The sequence below is a fragment of the Vollenhovia emeryi genome, unplaced genomic scaffold (assembly GCF_000949405.1).
Source record: "Vollenhovia emeryi isolate VEMERY1.0 unplaced genomic scaffold, V.emery_V1.0 DF939127.1, whole genome shotgun sequence".
NCBI classification, from domain to species: domain Eukaryota; kingdom Metazoa; phylum Arthropoda; class Insecta; order Hymenoptera; family Formicidae; genus Vollenhovia; species Vollenhovia emeryi.
Genome location: NW_011967239.1, coordinates 289118 through 309359, shown reverse-complemented (window position 1 = coordinate 309359; position 20242 = coordinate 289118). Strand labels below are relative to the sequence as shown.

The following is a 20242-nucleotide window of genomic DNA, read 5'->3' as shown; positions in this document are numbered from 1 at the left end:
CAGTGCCGTGCTCGATCGTTTCATTACGTTTATAAACTATTTATTAATAGTTAAATTTCTCTCGTCGCTTCTACATTGTCGTATTTTATTATTATATTTATTCAAACTGATATCTCGTCCAGCACACATCTCTCGATACTTTTACTTGTGTTTAACAATTAACAATGCAACTTCAATTGACTTTGCACTCTTCAACCAAAGAGTGCAATCATTTCTTGACTAATGTCTTACTAACATAACGATATTGGCCAAACGAACGATGTGAGATCGTTTAACAATTGTGTGAACAGATTACTTGAAAAGGGTCCGAATCTGGGACCGAAACGTCGGTTTTTTAAATAAAAACATTGGCCAGTGTGAACTGTTTTAAAAATCTATCATTGGTTCTAAACTTACTGGCGACATTAAGTCTGTTTGTTAGTTATTATATTTATTACTATCTCGAGAATCTTCTGAGAATCTAAAGACGAGTCGATTACGAATCTGTCCTGAAGAATCTGCTAGCGAGACCTCGCCCGCCCGCACGTACGTTCCGCTTGCCGACGTGAGAGCTCCGCGATCCAGAAGGGTTGAGGCTTCGCCGCGATCCGACGTCGGCGAAGCCGGATTGCGGCCGCGAGAGTCAGGTCGGCCGGGTCGGGGAACGCGATTGCGTACCCCAGTTACCTAATAATAAAATCAGACCCGGCCTCGATCGGCGGTGTTTCTGTAGGTTACAGGAAGGCCGCGCGAAAACTCACTTCCCTCCTTCGCGTCCTTGATTGCACGTCGCTGCCGTCGTCGGTCATGGTCAGGGAGAGGCAGGCTCCCAAGGATCATCCACTTTTGCCTTGATTTCTTTTTCGTTAATATCTCTCTCTCCTTCCTGTGAACATCAGGAAGATGCCCTTTCCACGGTCATATTGTATAAAACGTCGCTTTACTTGGTGTGTGCTTTTCGGAGTTTCGTATCGATCTCACGACTCTCTTTTCTGTCGCGCGCGACAGGGACGCGGAAATGGTGGAACTTGCCAAGGACAAAAAGAGGATTGTTAGGAAAGAGCACGCTTTTATTTTGCTGATACCCGGGAGAGGAGTTTCTATTAGGTGTCCCGCGTTCTGTACTTTTTCGAATCTCCCTCGTTAAATGGCTCGGGCCACTTAAAGTGGAAACAATAAACTATGGCTGCGGAATGGAAAGTTTCGCGGAGGGTGCGCTGAGAAAAATTTTTATCGGATAAACCAGCTGAATGGTGTTTCCGATGGTCAAGTTTTCCGATGAAACGTGATTGAAAAACCAATCATATTTTTCATCGGATATACAATTTAATCAGGTATATCCGTTTGCTATTACGTTATTGGATTATCCGATTATATTTAATCGGACATTTTTCTCAGTGTGGCTAGTTCGAAAAGTTCTGCAACGGGTAGCGGTAGCGAGAAATTTATTTCCCCCCGAACGCCTATTTCATTTGCTGTCCGTCCATTTTTTATGTTTACCTCTGCGGCCCTCCCTGTATCTTTATGTACCTCTGTATCCAGGTAAAATGAAAAGCGGTGCCGCCATCGTCGATAAATTTTAAAGCGATCGACGCTTAAACAATTCAAGAGCGATCTTGAGAAACGATACGGACGCCAGCGAGTTTCGCTTTCTCGAAAAACAAAGAATAAGAATTTTTACATCTCTATTGAACAACGTGACTTCGGTCTCTGATTAATACACACGCAGTTGAAAAATTTGTGTTAAATTTAACAGATATCACATGTCCCAAATTATGATACGAATACGAAGTGATAAAGGATATAAGAGCCAAGACAGGATGTTGGTGTCTAAGTGATTTTAATTTTTAAATCGGTTGCGGCCGAGCCAGGCTGAGGTGAATTTTTCGCAATAAATTAAAAAATTAAAATCATTTAGACACTGACATCCTGCCTCGACTCTTATATCATTTACCTCGTACTCGCGGTGTTTTCACGTAAGAGCTTTATATAAATTTTATTTATGCTAAGATACGCCAACGGCGACGATAACGGCAACGACGGAGATTTAATTATCCCACAATTATCTTACGTAATATCGGGCCTGCCCGAATAGGAACGGCGATACGAATAGCTCGGGAGGAATTCGCTCCCGAAAGATCTCGCGCCGCTTTTGGCAGCGCGCTGCATAATTTACAGAACGTTGAAAGCACGTTTACCTGAGTACAAGATACCAGTTCCCGCGCGCGTTACGTAACGACGCCGATAAGTGGAAGTCAGGTGGGTCTCCTTCGGACGGGGAGGGGTGCGCATCGAGGAGGAATCGATGGCACTATCCCTAGAGCGTCTCATAAAAACCTCATTGCCCGCGGTAGGGTAAACCGCCTTCCGGCGGGATAGAATTACGCGCCGACGTTCACGGGCGCGGCGTCTCCGTTTCCCCAAGTACCTTGGAGTCGCGCGTAATTTCCAAGTACTCCGGGTGTGCGGTGCAAAACGTCTTGCGCTCGGTGAATTGCTCGTGAAAAATTAAGACGGCGAGCCGCGTCATCGCGCGTCGCCCGTTCTAATTCTTAATCTAAAGAAAAAGTTAAGAGGTGATTTGAGTCGAGATTGAAGCCAATCTCGGTTCTACAATACCGAAATGAACGTTAAAAAGTCCCCTCCCCCCCCCCCGATATCAGTATCCTTTTTGTATCATTGCGACACATCGATGTCGTGAAAGAATTGTTCGCGTACATAATTTGACCGGGACGACTCCGAGTTTTGCGTCTCTCTCTCTCTCTCTCTCTCTCTCTCTCTCTCTTTCGCGCGAGGAACGCAGGTTTTCAGTCGCATGAATTTTAGGCGCGTGTCGCCGAGTCTCCCGCTAATCGCTACGCTCCATTCGCGGAGAAAAATACATTTCAGTTACGTAACGCCTTGAAAGGCGCTGCCGAAAGCGGCAAGGAAGGAAGGATATGGTCTTCGTCAAGACATGCTCTTTCGCGTGGCGAGAGGGAAGAAAGAGGGGAAATATGCGTGCGTGTCTTCGCTCCCCCCTCCCTCCCTCTTTCTCTCTCCCTCTTTCTCACGAGCTGGGGCAACAGCAGTCGTTCGCTCGGGTAGGCATATCGTGCATTCTGCCGTGCATATCGTGTTTCTAGCTGCACGAGCGCAACGAGGAGACGCGCGAGCAAGAGAGAGAGAGAGAGCGAGAGAGCGAGAGATACAGCCCGCCAGCCAGAGTCGTGCCGAGCTGAGCAGAACGGAGCGGAGCTCCCGATCAGCTGGGAACCGCGCGGCGTTGCCGGCTCTCGGCCCGCGTGACCCCCGGCCACCGCGCGATCAATAGTCGGCCGATCCGGCAACGCCGCGAGCTACCGTCGACTCTTTATTTAAACGTGCGCCAGTCGCTCGGCTCAGCGTGCCGCTTCGCCGACCGTTTCCCTGGGTTCCTTCTCTCCCTTCTTGCATTCTGCCGCTCTCCTTCCTCCACCGACCACTCTTCCCCCCCCCCCTCTCTCTCTCTTTCATGATGCACTCGCGTGTCTCCTCGCTCCGCGCTCGGCGCTTCGCCGGTCGGACTGGCATTTTTGAAAGATTGATTCCCGTTCGGACATGCGTGGGCTCGAACCTTCTGGGAAAGATGCGAACCGTCGGGCGAGGTTGCTTCAGCTATTGTACTAAATACGTATAAACGCGCGGGAGGGGAAAGAGGGCTCAGGGCCGTACACGCCGGTCGCGGCCATTGCACCCGGGGTGTTACTTCAACGGACGCAACCGTTGCGGGTTGCCCCGTTGCGTTATGCGCGAGCTTCGTTCGCGAAGCGAGGCCCGTTAATTGACCGTCGAGATACGAATGTCGACAGAATGACGTACTTAAAGAAAACTGATGCAGAGTCGAAAATATCGTCCGTAAAGCGTTCAGTTTCGAAAAGTGAACTTTTTTTTTTTTAAATAAAGTCAACGAAGTCCGAAATTATTCGATTGATTTTCGCGTTTCATTCACGCGTCTCGCTATCCCGTTCTCGAGAAATGGCTCGAATGTGAAACCGATATCTCGCGCGACCTAGTATTATATTTACACGGCCTTATTTTGCGAACGTGCAACTGCCGGCGATAGGTTTCCACGATTCGTCGCTAAACCGGGAACGGAAGGTACACAAGAGCCGGGGTATTTCGACATCGAATGATCGAAGCCTCCGAGAGACGACAGAGTCGACTATCGCCGTTCGCGTTGCTTGCTCAAGAGTCGCTTGTTTGCCCAAGCTTCCGGCTGGTCGATGATAAGGCAATGGCGCGTGGAAAGGTGAAAACTGGGGAAACAGGAAGCTCTCTGAAAATTAATCAGTGGATTATCACCCTGGCGAAAATGATGAAAAGAAGCGTGAACTTCTTAAAATGCTCCTTTTACATCCCGCTGTTTCAATTCACGCTTCCTAGGAGTTTCATTTACTTTTCTGTCAGCCTCTACTTACACTTGCCTTACGCTCCGATCTTTATTTTCTGGGCACTGGAAACAATGAATAGTCACTTTTCGACTTTGCGTTACTTTACATTTTTACCTTTTTAAATTCCGGACTTTTGTTTCCCGAGAAAAATATTTCAAGGACCTCGTCATTTAACACTTACTTGGTTTACCGTACAGATGCACGCAAATTATGCATCTTGAAAAAAGTTACACCAAACGGTCAGGGAAAAATTAATCCCGGCTCCTGAAAAACCTGAAAAAGTCGGGGAATGTTTTTTTTTCCGTTGAGTTTGCTGGACACCCTGTTGGCTTTCAGAGAGAAGAGTCTTCTCTCTCAGATCGCGCGTACTTTCGCGCCAATCCGAACGGTCCGCTCTCGCTCTCGTGACGGCCGCGGGACGACAAAGAGACGAACGCGCCCGCCGGAGTCCGCGACCTCGAGAAAAATCGACTTCCTCCGTCCCACAAACGCTCTGTCCTGGCCGATCGCCTATTCCGTGACCCATTTCCTCCCGCGGGGGAGAAAAAGAAGGCTACGCCCTGCCGCAAATAACCGTAATCCGCGCCGAGGTCGTTACGAGGATTCCCCTCGATTTCCCGTGTCGCGCATTAAAACAAATTGCGCCGGGCGTTGATTCGCCCGCTTTCCAGGAATCACGCTGCACGGTTTCTCGCACCGCCTACGCACTCGCGCTGTTAGCCCGCGATAACAAATTTCTTTCGTTTTCCCGTCGCTGTGTTTGCGTATCTTTAAGAACGCGCAACCTCAACAGTTTCTCCGTACTCGGCTCCTCTTGAGAAAAAGGCCCGTATTCTGAGTCCTCTTTTATCGACGAAAGCGCCTCTAAAAGTGGCTTGTAGCCAATCGAAAGGTTTGTCAAGGCCTGTGTCCGCGATGCTGGAACTTGGTCCAAGTTTCAGCTCCGAGAAACGTGTAGCCAATCAACTAGCAGCTATTCCATAAAAGCTGCAAGTCGATTGGCTACACATTTCTCGAAACTACAACTTGGACCAAGTTCTAGCGTCGTGGACGCAGGCCTTCAGCTGCTTTTAGAGGCGCTTTTATTGATAAAAGTTCGGAATACGGGCCGATAAAGTTATCTCGTATCTCGGAGTTCTCGCGCTCTTCTTGTCCGCGAAATTGTTTAGGCGACTTAATTCCTGGAAATTTCGCGGCCATTGAGCAGTCGACGACAGTCGCAATTACCGCCGGGTGTCGTCCCGTCCACCTCGCTGGCCTCGCCGTTTTTGCCCGCCATTTGTTCCGCGCTTTCGCGGCAGCTCGCTAATTATCCCGCCGTTTAACATGCCCCGCCAGCGTCCCGTGCGCCGCGCGCGCATTCCTGACGTAGACTCGCCGCTATCGGCGATACCGGGCAGAGTTTAATCGCCGGGCAAGTTACCGCCCGGACGTCTCCGGTGTCCGAAAAGGACACCAGAAGCACGCGCCTCGCGCGATCGGCGACTTTCGCGCGAACGCGAGACAAAAGAGAGACAGAAGCTGCGTTCGGGGAGATGCTATTTAGCGCTATGAGCGTGCTCTGTCCTTGTTACTTGCGAACGTTGAACAAGGACAGAGTACGCTCATAGCGCTAAATAGCGTCTCCCCGAACGCAGCCAGAGACTCGCGATCGTTGACTTTCGCGTAATTTTTTTGCGCGAATCGATCGCCAGCGCGTTTGCTTCGCACGGTTCGATCCATAGTAACTGTAACTTCGTTACAAGTAACGAGTTATTTTCCAACCCTGTCTTAAATATATAATAAGAACGGACTATGAATATCGGCCTGAGCGTCCCATTGAATGAGGCTTGTGAAGAGAGAGAGACAGAGAAGGTTTAAGAAGACTTTCTTTCTCTGTCTTACACCATCGTAAAAGAATCGTGCCTGCGCAGTACTACACAGGCGTGATTCTCCCTTTGTCACGATGGTGAGACAGAGAAAGAAAGTCTTCTTAATTTTCCTCCGTCTCTCTCTTCACAAGCTTCAGCTTATTCAATGGGACGCTTAGTCTATATTTATTATGTCTGTGGTTCAATCCAAGTAAAAGCCAAGTTTCACATACCGGATGGAACAATTTGATTATCGCCGGGTCGGTCGATATTTACGGACGGAGGCGCGGAGATGCGTATCTGGGCTATAATAGAGCGCCGAGCCACGCGAGAAACCAACAGCGTGACGCTAATAATTGCCTTTTTGCTGAATTCAATCCCCCGAGTGTCTCGGTTTCCCTTATCCGCGTGCATCTGCGTTACTGACGTCACGAGCGGCTTTCGCAATTAACATTCGGAGTTGCCCAATTTCGCGCTCGTCCGCGCGGAAGCGCGGTTTAATCGCAATCGTCTGCGTTTCAACAATCGCGCGCTCAATTTCGCAATCTTCTCGAACGCGGCTGTTCCGCTTACGTCGTGTAAACGTGTGTATCCCACGATTGCGGATAGCGCGGCGAATGGTACCGATTGCTCCCTTGACCCAGGGGAGAGAGCATTATGTCGATGAATAGGAGTAGATGCCTTCTAACGGCTTTGCACATTGAAGAAATTTAATTCTCAAACTGTTCAATCTCCTCCAATCCTTTAATCAAGTACAGTGCTTTCATCTATCAATGCCTGGACCTCAGCTTTACTAGGAGTCACATTTTCACTATCTTTATTCCCATCTATACATCGATGAGTTTCAGGCTGTAGTACACACAGACTTCTATGGAAGATATGATGACGAAAATGCAGGTCCAGGCATCAATGAATAAAGCACTGTACAGCTTCGCAGCTTGAGGCGCCGAAATGTTTCGAAGTGAACGAGCGCTAAAGTGTCAAGCCAGGTGGCAGGTATTGCTCGTAAAAGTGTTAAACGAATACGTGGTCGGGGTGTTTGAGAATCCGGCGACGCGAATCGCGAACGAATAAAAGCGCCGGTCTCCGCTGGCGAGTACTCTCGGCCTGAGAACGACGGGGAGTCATGCTCGCGCGGCGATCGCGCGGAGGTGTGTTGCAAATGCACAATGGGAATGGCAAATGGTATTGTCCACTCATCGGTCGTTAGAGCGGACGCTAAGCTGTCAGTCTTGGTGTTAAGCAAGTGCGGCTGTCCACCCACGCGCGTTACGTAGGCCCAGACGTGCGTGGCGCGGAATAGCAAAGTGTTTCCCGCCTTTGTATAAGGTCACGCGGGAGGCGAGCCGTACCCGGAGTCGTTTGTAAACGTATCTCCTGTCTTCGCGTCTGAAGATAATTAACCGCGTATTTTTCTTGCACCCGCAGCGGTCGCGAATCTTCAGGGAAAATTCTACTTTTAGAAGTAAAAGTATACGTATTTGTTGCTGCGTATATCCTTCGGCGTTAATTTGCTTTTAGACGAAACTCTCTGTAGAAAGAGCGATGGGAATCCCGGAGGCTTCGCGTTCGCAATTAAGAGTTAAAAATATTATTTAAAAAATATATATTGCTGCTGGGGTAAAAATATAATGCTATAGGTCGAGTGTGAGGGGGAAATGGGAAAAATAAAGTGCATCGCGAGAGAAAATCTGAGCTTAATTCTCGTTAATGTTGTTATTTAATTAGAGCCTTATGCGTGGGCATCGTCCAGAACGAGCTATCATTTACGGGCGTGACTGCGCGAGGTAATTTTCCATTGCGTGGATCGCGTGAAAATGAAGTTCGCAAATCAACGCCTCCGTGGCGCAAAATGTCACGTGAAAAGTAGTCGCACGATCGCTATCCTATTTAATTCCCGCTGGTAGCAACTTTATTAAAAGCTTCATCAAACGTTTCGTCTCTACGAGACGATTTACTCGGGGCCGCCACTTGGGAATATTTCTCTTGTCCTTTCCAATGTAGCAGGAGAGATCGTTGTGCATAGTCACGTCTCTTAAAGTTCAAAAGGAGAAGGATTTCGTCCCCCCCTTCAAAGAATTCGTATCACGTGTACGAAGTAACTGGATTCTGAAAAGGATCGGCGACGCGTTCAGGCGCCATCAGCCGTCACGTACGCGAGGAGATCCGCGGCCACGGCATTGATTGCACGAAGATACGCGCGGTATCGGACATTGCCGACTTACTGTTAATGCGACGCGACGGAGTTATCGCGTCGCGAATGTCGCGAGTCGACCGGGAATCGACGTCACGGCGCATTATGGCCGAGAGCGCGCAGATGTGCGCACGTGCGTCGCGCCTTCCTCCTGGAAACCGTTGGATTCCTTCCATCATGCAAGTCGCACGAGCCGGCCGAGCTGGTTCAAGGCCGTCGTGTGGTACGCACACACGCACACGCACGATTCCTCGCAACCGCCTCTCTCTTCTCCTCTCTCTCTCCCCTCTCTCTCTGTCTCTCCTTCCCGTCGATCTTGCTTTATTTATCCGATCGCGAGATCACCTGGAGACACATATACCCGCTTTTCCTGCGTTCCGCGCCGCGAGACTGCAATTTTCACGTCGGGGGGAAGGGATTGCGTGTCGGATGTGTCACAACACGATAAACACCGACTAAAATTGTATCAGTATTATAATTCCCTGCTCAACCGTGTAACTTGTGCGCGTATTGTTGGAAATTATAATACGTAATGCCACTATTAATTGCCGTGTACCGGGAAATGCCACGAATAGCGAATACCCGGGGCAACCGTGTGCCGAGTTATTTAATTATGAAAACACAACACGAGCACGGCGCTCGCCGTTATCTAATCCGATATCACATTTTTAGCGGAATGCACAATGGGTATTTTATCGAACGAAGCACTTGTTAGATACTGCTTTTGTATTTGCCTATCTTCGCGTAGCAATCTCTTAGAGTGACAGTAACGCGGAGTGGGGCGAGCGACCGAATTCGTAACTCGTTAATTGAGATTTAAATCGAGAATTAACGAGTGTGGAAATAAATTTCAGAAGCTCTTTCCCCGGCGCTTTCTGCTCTTAATTTTCTCTTTGTAACTTATTCAGCCTATTTCTTTCTGCATATCACTTGCATCTGAACTCGCAATCGCGCACACCGTCTTCGATTAGATACGTTAATCCTGGCACTTAATTTTAGCGCGTTTAATTATATTATATATAAGATGTAATAATATTAAATCGCTACGAGGAAAGTTCAATTTGCAACTGTCGCCCGAAGAACGGGTCTGTCAGATTGATTTATGGACGTGGATCTATAGAATTGACCGTCTTCTTTCGCTGCGGGGCCTAAAATAACAAGGATTCCGCAGCCACGCACTTATAAATGTCTTCGTCGCGCCGAACGAGTCTATGTATACGCGCCTCCTCGAACTGCGCCGGAACCGGGGATCCGATTGTGGGTACTCGCTCCCTCGAAATGTTCTCGCAAGTCATGTGATAAGCATTCTCTTCTGCGGCGATGTTGCCAGGCGATCGATACTTCGCCAAGAAGCTGCTAACGATTAAACTTAATTTAGTAAGAAGCTTCCCTCCTCTCGGTTCCAATCGAATTTCGACGTCTGACACTTAGCCGATGATACGTGCACAATGTCTCCCGGAATGGACGCCGCATCCTCGAGCCAATCCGGAATCGGGTGTCCCTCGCGATAATAAAGCCCGTGTCCCACTACGTATTGCGGACGCGGATTGGATTGGGATTACGGATTGCGGATCGAAATTCAGCCAATCACAGCGAGGCAACTTGGGATCCGGATTGCAGATCACTGGATAGACGACTGTCTATTTGTACGATCCGTAATCCAATCCGCGTCCGCAATACGTAGTGTGACACACAGAGAGAAAAAAATAGTCATTTTTGGAACCAACCATATTTTTATAATTCCTCCAACGTAATTTATGGTTGACCTAACAATATTATAGTTCTCATAACCACAATATTGGTCCATGCAATTATAAAAATATGGTTGGGTCCAAAAATGACTATTTTTTTCTCTCAGTGCACGGGCTTAAGACGACGTAGTGTCGTTCGCGCCCCGCGATCCTGAAATTTTGGGAAATATTAATATGAATGTCCACAAAGCATAAGTAAACGTCGATATTAACGTAATTGTCTGACGCTTAATCTATAATACAATCTGCTCCTGTATAAGAAAATCAAAACGATTTAAAAAATTCGTCGATTGTACAACGTACAATGTAGAATTTATCAACGTGCACCAATTTTTTTAAATGTATTTACGGGCTACAAAATAGAATGTTTCTGGACGCAGAGAGCACGTTGTAGATTAGGCTTGAACAGGGTGTCCAGTGGTCAGGAAAATCTGGAAAACCGGGAATTATCAGGGAATTTTAGAAATCTGGAAATGTCGGGGAAAAGTCCGGAAATTTTACGATTTATCTGAATTTTTTACATTGTTTCACATTTTTTTATGAATAATTTAAAGTTTTGAGAGAATAAGCTTTTCTTTTCTTGTATACTTGGATCGGGGGGTGTAGAGCGGGCGCGATCGTCACGTGGGACGAAAGGAACAGGGCGAGACGGTTCTTTGCCCATTAATCGCTTAGCACGATTCCCATTCAGAGCCCCGCTTCCGTCTTCGGCACAATGGCGGCGAGCGAAGGTCGTGCCGAGCCTCCGTGCGGCGACCGCGTAATAAATTTTACAACGCAAGCGCGCGTCGCGTTACATCGCGGGCGGCGCGGGAGTAAAAATACGCCGGGGGCGATCGGAATTAGCTCGATTTCCTCGTTCCGCGGAAAGCTCCGTCATTCGAGTAAAAATAAGACACTCGAGACTCCCGTTGAATCGCGCCAAGTTACGCGTCGTCCCCTCTCGCGGACCCTTTCTCCCTTCGCGCCTCACGATTGAATTTCTCGCGTCGGTGAATACGTTGGCGATTGTACGCGGGGGAGGTTTATAGAATTTTAGAAGCAGACATTAACCCTTCCTGCGGATACACGTCGATTCTATATGACGGTAGCAAATTAAAGCCTCTCGCGTAATTCTCCGAGCATTCGAGTCGACGCGTGATTACAATCGATTAGGCCGAAAACAAGATACACAGTTGACACCCACTCATTTGTGGGGAAACAATCGGGGCTGCAGGAGGATCGAGCCGAGCTCGCATTCCCGCGCGTGTAACAATTAAAATTCCTCCTTCGTTATTTCTACGCGTCGCGGCGTCGACGAGGTCGACGGAAATGCCAAATGCGTACGTTGAACGCGGCTCTCCAAGTAGACCGTGACGACGGAGGGATGTTATAACACTTCGCAAAAGGCGCCGGCCTCCTGACGAGGAAAAGGAACTCGCCCGCCGCGCCGTGACGAAAGCGGACGAGGCGAGCGTGGTTTCCAGGTGGCACGTACGTTCCTCGCTTTGAAATTTAGGGATCCATTCTGTAAGAGTGCTCTGCCACGCTGTGCTTCTGTAACAAAAAGAGCAAAGAGCGGGAAACTAACCGAACGCCCTCCCTAGATCCGGTTTCACCAACGACGCTTAACTGTAATCCTAAGGCCTGGTCTATACAATGAGTTGTTAGTCAGAAGTCGGAACTACATGCTGATCCTTTTCCTTTTTCTTCCATCATCCGGTTTCACCAACGTCGTTTAACTTTAGGCTTAATTTAATTCGTTGTTTGTTTCTGTCTCTCACTTTAGAAACAGACAAAGAACGAATTAAACTGAGCTTAAAGTTAAACGACGTTGGTGAAATCGAGTCTAAGGGGGCAGTCGGAAACAGATGATGAGTCAGGCTACGGTTAGAACGATTAAGTTACGTTGGTGAAACCTTCATCTTTGACCGAACGATCGTTCGCAAGGTCGGAAGCTCGCGCGATCTGCTTTGTTAGCCGCCGTGAAACTCGTCGCTCCGTCTCTCTCTCTCTCTCTCTCTCTTCTCTAACAATGCTTTGCGTCGGCGATGAGATAGGGACTCGCAGATAGGACACGCTCGTATATATACAAGAATCAGCGATAAACATCCGCCCGATTCGTCTTCTGTTTCCTCTGCTCCGGAGTTATATAAGTTCCATCAAATCTGAGGGAGACCGATATCCGACATGCGATCTACGTTATTATTTGGCGTACGTACATTGGACATCGGACCGTGTTTCGATACGACATGCGATAGGACGCGCACTCGATACGCTGAGTCACCGCAAAGAGGAACGTTTCGAGTACCTTACGCGGGGCCCGGTGGGCGCAAGAAAAATTGAACGCGCTATTCGAGTGGGCTCGGGGAAACGAACGTTGGAAATGCTATTTCTGTCTCTCGAAGCGAACGGTCAGGTCCGAACAGAAGTCCCTTTGGGCTCTGGGACAATTAACGCTTCTTCAAATTGACGTACTTCTTGCGCCAAAGAACCGCGCTTCACTCTTGCGCTCGATCGCGCGCAGTTGTTTCGAGGTAAAGTTCCGCTTGGGAGTGAACAGTACGTCTTCCAATCTAGAAGATAAAATTTTTGATCCTGCGGGGTTGCATCATCCGATTGCATCATCCCGCGCAAGGCCCGATAGTCGGGCCCCTGCACTGTATAATATTACCAATTAAAACTTGCTCGAAAAACCACAACGCGCTAGTCTACAATTCTACGTCTATTGGTTCGTCGTGGTCGTATCAGCTCAAGTTGGAAGAGCTGGGAGCCATAACTAGACGAAGAAGGTTGTTTCGAGGTAGCGAGAGAGACGAGACTTGGAATCGAAGGACAGAATCCGTACGGAGTCGTTAGGGATCGTTGGAAGCGTTTCGGAGCCACGTGCTTCGCACGCTCGTTCACACGCGACTTCCGCTTCGGGCGAGAGTATTCCGCTCCCGAGTCGTTCCGTACAATTCGTAGCGACTCGAGCGTCGGTGCGCGCCGAGTCAATAAACACCATGCGGCGTGAGAGCGCGCGTCTCTCTTGCGACGCGTTCGTCCGAATGGCGGCGGTCGTCGACGCCGGAAGGACGCGATCGCCCGGCAGGGAACTCGGGCGCATGTAAATTTTGCGGACGCCGACGAGAGCCCGTCGCGTCGACTCTGGGGGGAGGGAAAAAAGGTGCATCGTGGCCCGGTTGGCCACGTGACGAGAGATCAATTCGCCGGCTTCGTCCCGGATGAAAGACCATCTCGCGGGAGATATCGCCCACGCGGCGGACAGTCGCCGCCCCGGGCCAGTTTATCGCGAGAGGCGCGCGCGCGGGCTCGCGGAGAGCAGAAACGGTCGACGCGCGGCTCGACCGCCGCCATTTTCCGTCGCGGTTCGGGACAACGGACGGAGACGGGGCGCGGCGAGACCCCCGCGGGGGACTTTCGCCGGTCGCGCGCCTCGCCCGCGACTCCCGCGGGATCCTCGCCGAGAAATTCCGCGCGGGGGATCCGCGACGGGCGGCCGGCGCGGACTCCGGGAAGGCTCGCCTCCATCTCGGGCCGCAATGGCGTCGTTTGCTGATGTGGCCGGCGTGCCGTGGGAACGTTGCTCGTTGCCGCGGCGCGTGCGACGAACGGAACGACGCGAATGGCGCGCGGCCCCACGTGCTGCCATCTGTCAGCGGCGGGCGGCACTAAACGCGACTGCGTCGCGCCGCGTTGGATGGCGCCACGGTACTGAATTTACCCCCCGAGCGACCGCATAAACTATCTCTCTACGATCCCATTATTTTTTTACATACAATTTCTAATTGATTAACGGCGGCTTAAATGTTAGTTATGTATATAATTTGTGTACAAATTGCACACAAGGCACGCGTAAAATTGCACCGACGAATTGCAATTGCATGTTGTAGGAATGTTTGCAAGGCCGTGCTCGCACATGACGCGCGTAAAGCCCGTATCAGACTACGGATTGATATTGGGATTAGATTTAAATTTGATCAATCACAGTAAAGTTTTTTAATCTCAAGTTCAGAAACTTTTACTCGGATTGGTCGAATTTCAATCTAATCTCAATCTCAATCCGTAGCCTGATACGGCCTTAACACATCGTTTATCCTTGTTATTCGTCAAATATTAAATAAGGATAAATGAAGAGAAAGGAACTCGGCACGGCGCGCTAATTAACGAACGTGGCGGATTTCCAAATGTTCATGGCGCCCCTCTGAACTTAATAAAATCATGTTTATTTCAATCCCTCAATCCTCCGTCTTCGGATTCGTATGTGCAGTCTTTTAGAATGAGCCTCCTATTAAAAAATTCTCCCAAACGTGTGGACGATCGAGAAACAAATAAAGCTAATTTGCGCGTTATGTTTCTTCTTTTGCAGTGCGCAGATTTCGTGAAGGCCGGCGCGGAGCAAGGATTGACGCCATCCGATGTTGTCCTGGCCGCCGACATCACCTTCTCCTGCGTGGCTGACCCTCAGGCAGCCAAGGATGTGAGTGTTGGAAAAGATGGAATATCAAAGATGATCTATCATATAGATTGTCACCAATACATGTAGCTGTGACCCAAATTATTGGGAATGCGCGCACATGTTTGTCACGTTTAAACTGTTTTCCAGATGGTCTTCGGTAACTGCGGTGTCCTGATGGAGATATCGCCGAACAAGAGCTACGTTGAAATGACTGGCATTGACGCGGAGACATCCCAGGACATCGCCGAGGCGATAAACGGCAAGGGCGGTCGCTATCTCGAGGCCCAGGTGCAGGGGAGCAAAACGCAAGCGCAAGAAGGCACTCTGGTCATTCTTGCCGCTGGAGATCGGTCGCTCTTTGATGAATGCCAGTCTTGCTTCGAGGCAATGGGCAAGAACAGTTTTTACCTCGGCGGAGTCGGTAACGCTTCCAAGATGAATCTTGTACTGCAGTTAATGGCTGGTGTCACTCTGGCGGCTCTGGCCGAGAGCATGGCGCTCGCCGATCGCGCTGGTCTCAAACAGGAAGACGTTTTGGAGGTTTTGGAATTGACATCTCTGGCGTGTCCGGCAATTCTTGAGAAGGGCAAAGGTAGACTTGTCTCAGCCGGTTGTTTCGTCCACGTTTACATTAATCCTCAATCAACGATAATACGCACTTCTAATAATTTTAGTAATAGAGACTCTATCTCTAGTAACTGTTATTTTTCATTTCACTATTCAATAACACTAATATCATTTTGATGTCTGTGTCTATGCTGTCCTAAGGACTTGACGTCCAAATTAATCGAGAATTATATAACAGAATCCGTGTATCGAACTCGTAATTAACATTACTCTTACTTTGCTTCGCAGCGATTGTTGAAGGCGGCTTCCCTACCCAGTTACCGCTACAACATATGCAGAAGGATCTGCGACTGTCTTTAGGCATGAGCGACCAATTGGAGCAACCCTTGCCGCTGGCAGCTGCGGCGAACGAAGTGTATAAGCACGCGAAACGTCTTGGATATGGAAAACACGACGCCTCGGCCGTTTATATTAGGGCTAGGTTCTAACGCAGCAGGCGTTTCGTGTTATTGTCACCGAGCTTCTTCATATTTATTGCGATACCTGACGTTGTTTCCCGCCGCTAAGGAAGAGAAAGAGAGAACATTACACGTATACTTAAAAAATATGTTCGTATCTTTTTTGTTGGACTTTGATCGACGATTTCGAAAGATACGCCGTCATTGTGTAAACACCCGTGAGATTTTACGGAAGGTAGAGAACGCAATTCAAGTTAAGTAACGAAGAGATAAAAATGCGGTCGAGCGAATCGTAGAAGAGCTTTGTTAACGCGCGTTTCGAAGAAAAATATTGCGGGGTCAATGGTAAAAACTTTTTTCAATCACTTTTTCATACTTTAACTTGAGTGTAAAGAGAATTTTGGCAACATTCTTTTTTCCCCGTGCGCTTTTCGACAAAAGGAATATTTTTCTTCGCGCGCGAACGAAGGAGTAAGAGCGTTGATTTGACGAAACAGTCGCTCCCGAGTCGCGTTTCGGTTTCGATCGCGCGCGAGACGCCCACCTAGCTCGGTTTCGAGAGATTCGCGACGTGTCGAAGAAAAGAAATATGTGCCTTACGATACTGATTGAAGAGAAAGGCTCGATGAAACAACTGCATTGCAAGCGACTTCATGATAAACGATCGCACTGTGTATGTCGGTGTATGATTATCTTAACGACAGGGAGTTTGACGAGCTCGACCACGACAGTGACGATCACAGAACATTAATGCCAACTGTGGGGAACCACTTTACGTGGTACAATTGTAAAGTTAAAATTTCTACGTGAATGCCTCAGAAGCATTCGCCAGTCGGAGCGATTACGGCAAGGGAACTGATCCTTCCTCGTATATTTTCGTCTTCTTTATTATGATCTAAAGAATAGCTGTTAATGGACTATTTTATAGACGCACTTTTCTTTTTTTAGCTTCCTTGCACTTTGTACAACGAACAGATGCGCTATGTTATCTCTCTCTCATGCTGTTTTTAGTAATTTAATATAAAAACTAAAGAATTAGTTAGTTATTTTTATCTGGAGATTTATCGGCAAATCATATGACAGTATGTGTCATCGAATTCGTCCGTGCAAAAGAAGTCTTTGTGAAATTGCGTAGTTGGACGTTTGAACTGAAAGAGGGGAAAAAACAGTGCTCGTTAACTCGCCTCACTTTTACCGACGCTGCTGTTGATCGACGTGCAGCGCATTATAAATTAACGAAGATACCGAGGGAGAGTGTTATTTAGAATAGATGAATGTGTATATTATATGCTGCGTTTTCGTATCTTCTTAACAGCAACGTTAGCGATATCAGCTCTCCTCGAAGGCCTGTCCTTGAAAGCAACAGCAGAAAAATTGAAACTACGTCTGCGTCTACGTATATTTTGTACTTTCGATCATTCCACAGTTCCGAAAAGAGAAGTTTCAAAATTGAAGTTACAAGCCAAGCATAATAAAATCTGAATAAACAGTATACTGAGATGAATGATTCTTGCGGGTCACTTTCCAAAAATCCTAGTGATAACGTACTCCACTACCTCGTACGAGTCGCACAATCGTACGGAACTACGCGAGAAGAGAATCCTGACGACGAGGAGGGAAGTGAACGAGCGAAGCGTTTCCGTTTTCCCGGGAATATGATCTCGTGGGCGACGCGTGACGAAATCGAGTGTGACCGGAGGATCGCGAATTTGGCTTGTGGAAGACCACCTGATCGAGAGACCAAAGCGAGGAAAGGACACATGAATGTTCTTCCTCGAGCCTGAAAATATCGGCGTTTTAAAATGTATGAAAATCCGTAGAGTCAATTTCTTCACGTAGAAATAAATTTGCGCCATTTCTATAGAATTTTGTCCCCATTCAAGGCAAAATAATTAGAGGAGTCCTTAATATCGAATTTTGTCGAGCGGTGGGGATCAAAAAGAGGATTGCTTATTCCGACGAAATGCAACAATTTATTTCTAAACTGCTGTCTGATGTGATTATATATATATTTTTAAAAGAGAGAAATTCCTCTCGGCTGTGCGCACTAGCGCAAGCAATCGAATTCGCTGTAAACGAGATTATTTCCGCATCGAAAAGTCATTCTTCGTATAGTTTTCACTTCTTTTCAGACGGCAAACCTTTCGGATCAATCGCACCTTTTATCTATGGATATTCGTCGAAATCGAGCGGATAATCGCGTCATTTGCGCGGCACAGATCTCGAATTTATGTAAGCGTGTGCGGGAAATTGCGTAGCGTATAGCTGAAATAACAGTGGCTTGGCGCCATATCACGTGCGGCAACGTGTAATTAGACATGTACACAATCGACAGTTAAATAATAACATCAAATTGTATGTGTATGAACCTGCAATCTGTGGGGCGGGGATAGAAAGAAGAAATATTATATTCTACTGCATAAAAAATCATAAAAAAGGATATATTATTAGTAAATATTAAGTTTACTAAAGACACAGAAAAAAAAATAAGAATCGAAGACGGAGGAGAAAACAATGTGGGAGTAATTAGTGTGAGTGCGAGCGAATGAATGATGGTATACGTTACGCGCGTTACGTCGGCAACAGACGTTATATGTTTTGTCACGGATACACAATGGTTTTTGAATAAATATCTATTTGACCTATGAATTTTATCTGTCCTGCCCCCGAAGTTGAATCGAGCCGAACAGAAAGGATACACGTGAACAAAATCATATTTGAGGGAGACAAAAGAACAGTTTTATAAGCATGAATTTTTAGCAGTGTTCTCGCTGGTTCAATTGTATGTACTCTCGTTTAAGCGGCGACTCGTTTGTCTACTTTAATAATTTGATTTACACCAGGCGTTGTTCTTTTTGGTATTTTGTTCTTCGGCAATTAATTCAGCAAACATATCGTATCGATGTTAGATTAAACGATAGTCTGGTACACGTGTGTTATACAAACATTTTAAGTTGCCGTACGTTTTACGTTTTCATTCTCAGAAAAAATTGCGTTTTTAACAATAACAATAAAAAGGAAAACTGGACTTTCGATAGAACAATCACCCGAGGCTGTTGTATCTCAAGCTCTTTCCATATTTGTTATGTGATCGCTTAAGCTAGACATCTAGATATGTAAAATAAAGCGTCTTAGCTTACCAAGTTCAGAAACATTTCTCGGGTGGATTTGGTTTTGTTTTAGTTAACACATTTTAACAGCGGACCTATATTTATATTAATTAAAACTTTAACCAAAACGGATATATATTATACAAATATTTATTCTGTATATCGCAGAGAGTGGATCTAAAAGTACGAGTTAAAAAAAAGTAGTAGAGTGTCAATGACCATTTTTTCGTAGTACGCGAGTTTGAAAAATGACTGTCTCAAAATTATTCTTCGGGCAGTTTGAATAGGCAGACCCGAGGGAGCGAAAATAATCGAAGGATCGAAATCGCAAACAAGAATAATATACTTTTGTTCTTTTCCCTTCTTTTGTATTTCGTTGGAACTCATATCCATCAATTGGATCAAAATCAAATTATTCGGATAAGTAGGCCTAATTGTGTATGCCGAGGTGAAATCTGCCGCTGATAGCCAAGTTGCGCTCAGCGTTCGGAACTTTGCAATGGTCGGAGAATTTCTTGCTTATTGTTAGATCTAAAATTCGGATTTTTCTTATAAATTAGATATACATCTAAATAATTTATTTAATTCGATTGATGGATCTGACAATGAGTCCCAACGAGAAGAAGGGAAGAAGCGAAAGCTTACTATTTACATCTTGTTTGCAATATTACTTTTCGTTTCCTCGAGTCTCCCTTTATTCAAGTTGTCCGAAAACTTTGGTCTTATTGAACGATTATTGGTCTTATTGACAATCTTTTCTATTACAGCCAGTTCTAGTCAAATAATATTACTTGTTTGTAATTTATTAATAATATTACTTGTTTACACTTTACAATGCAAATGAAGATTTGATATTTTTATTTTCATTGCAAGAAAGTAAGTGCAAAGTAACGATTCGTTACTTTTTGAGTAACTGTAACCGTAACGCGGTAATTTTCAGAATTGGTAAAGGCCTTCACACATAAAATTCCGTAAGGACGTAAAACGTAAGCGTAAGAAAATCGACCAGTCACAGTCGAGAACGTAAGGCAATAACGCAAGCAGCAGCAAATCCAATCTGTTGATTTTCTTACGCTTGCGTTTTACGTCCTTACGGAATTTTATGTGTGAAGGCCTTAACTTGTGACTGTAACTAGTTACATATTTAGCGAAACTACTGTAACTATAACTACGCTAATAAAAAATATTTTAATAAAAAAAAATTACTTTTTTGAAGAATATTATTTATTAGGTGGCTCCTAATAGCTTATTAACTTAAATTTACAAAATAATAAACAAATTGAAACATGCGTTTTCAGCATACGCGACTGTGATTAGTCAATTTCTTAAGGCTTAGGGTTTAAATCTCTATTGTAGACTGGGACTAAACGAGCCTTGGTGTGCGCTCAGTGCGCGCTAGTGCAAGCAACCGAATTCGCTATTGCTCTAATTCATTGCACTAGTTGACCAGTGTAGAAACAGAAAACAAGCCTATAATGTA

General features: G+C 46.6%; 1 protein-coding gene across 1 annotated transcript in view; it reads left to right on the top strand.

Annotated features, from left to right (window-relative positions):
• LOC105568729 (putative oxidoreductase GLYR1 homolog) overlaps positions 1-18297 on the top strand; it is a 42611-nt gene extending 24314 nt beyond the window's left edge. Inside the window, exons 8-10 of the mRNA XM_012024598.1 lie at positions 14538-14648; positions 14775-15219; positions 15483-18297. Of these exons, the coding sequence (XP_011879988.1) occupies positions 14538-14648; positions 14775-15219; positions 15483-15682 (756 nt within the window). The 3' untranslated portion in view covers positions 15683-18297. The remainder of the gene's footprint in view (positions 1-14537; positions 14649-14774; positions 15220-15482) is intronic.
• The last annotated feature ends 1945 nt before the right edge of the window (positions 18298-20242 follow it).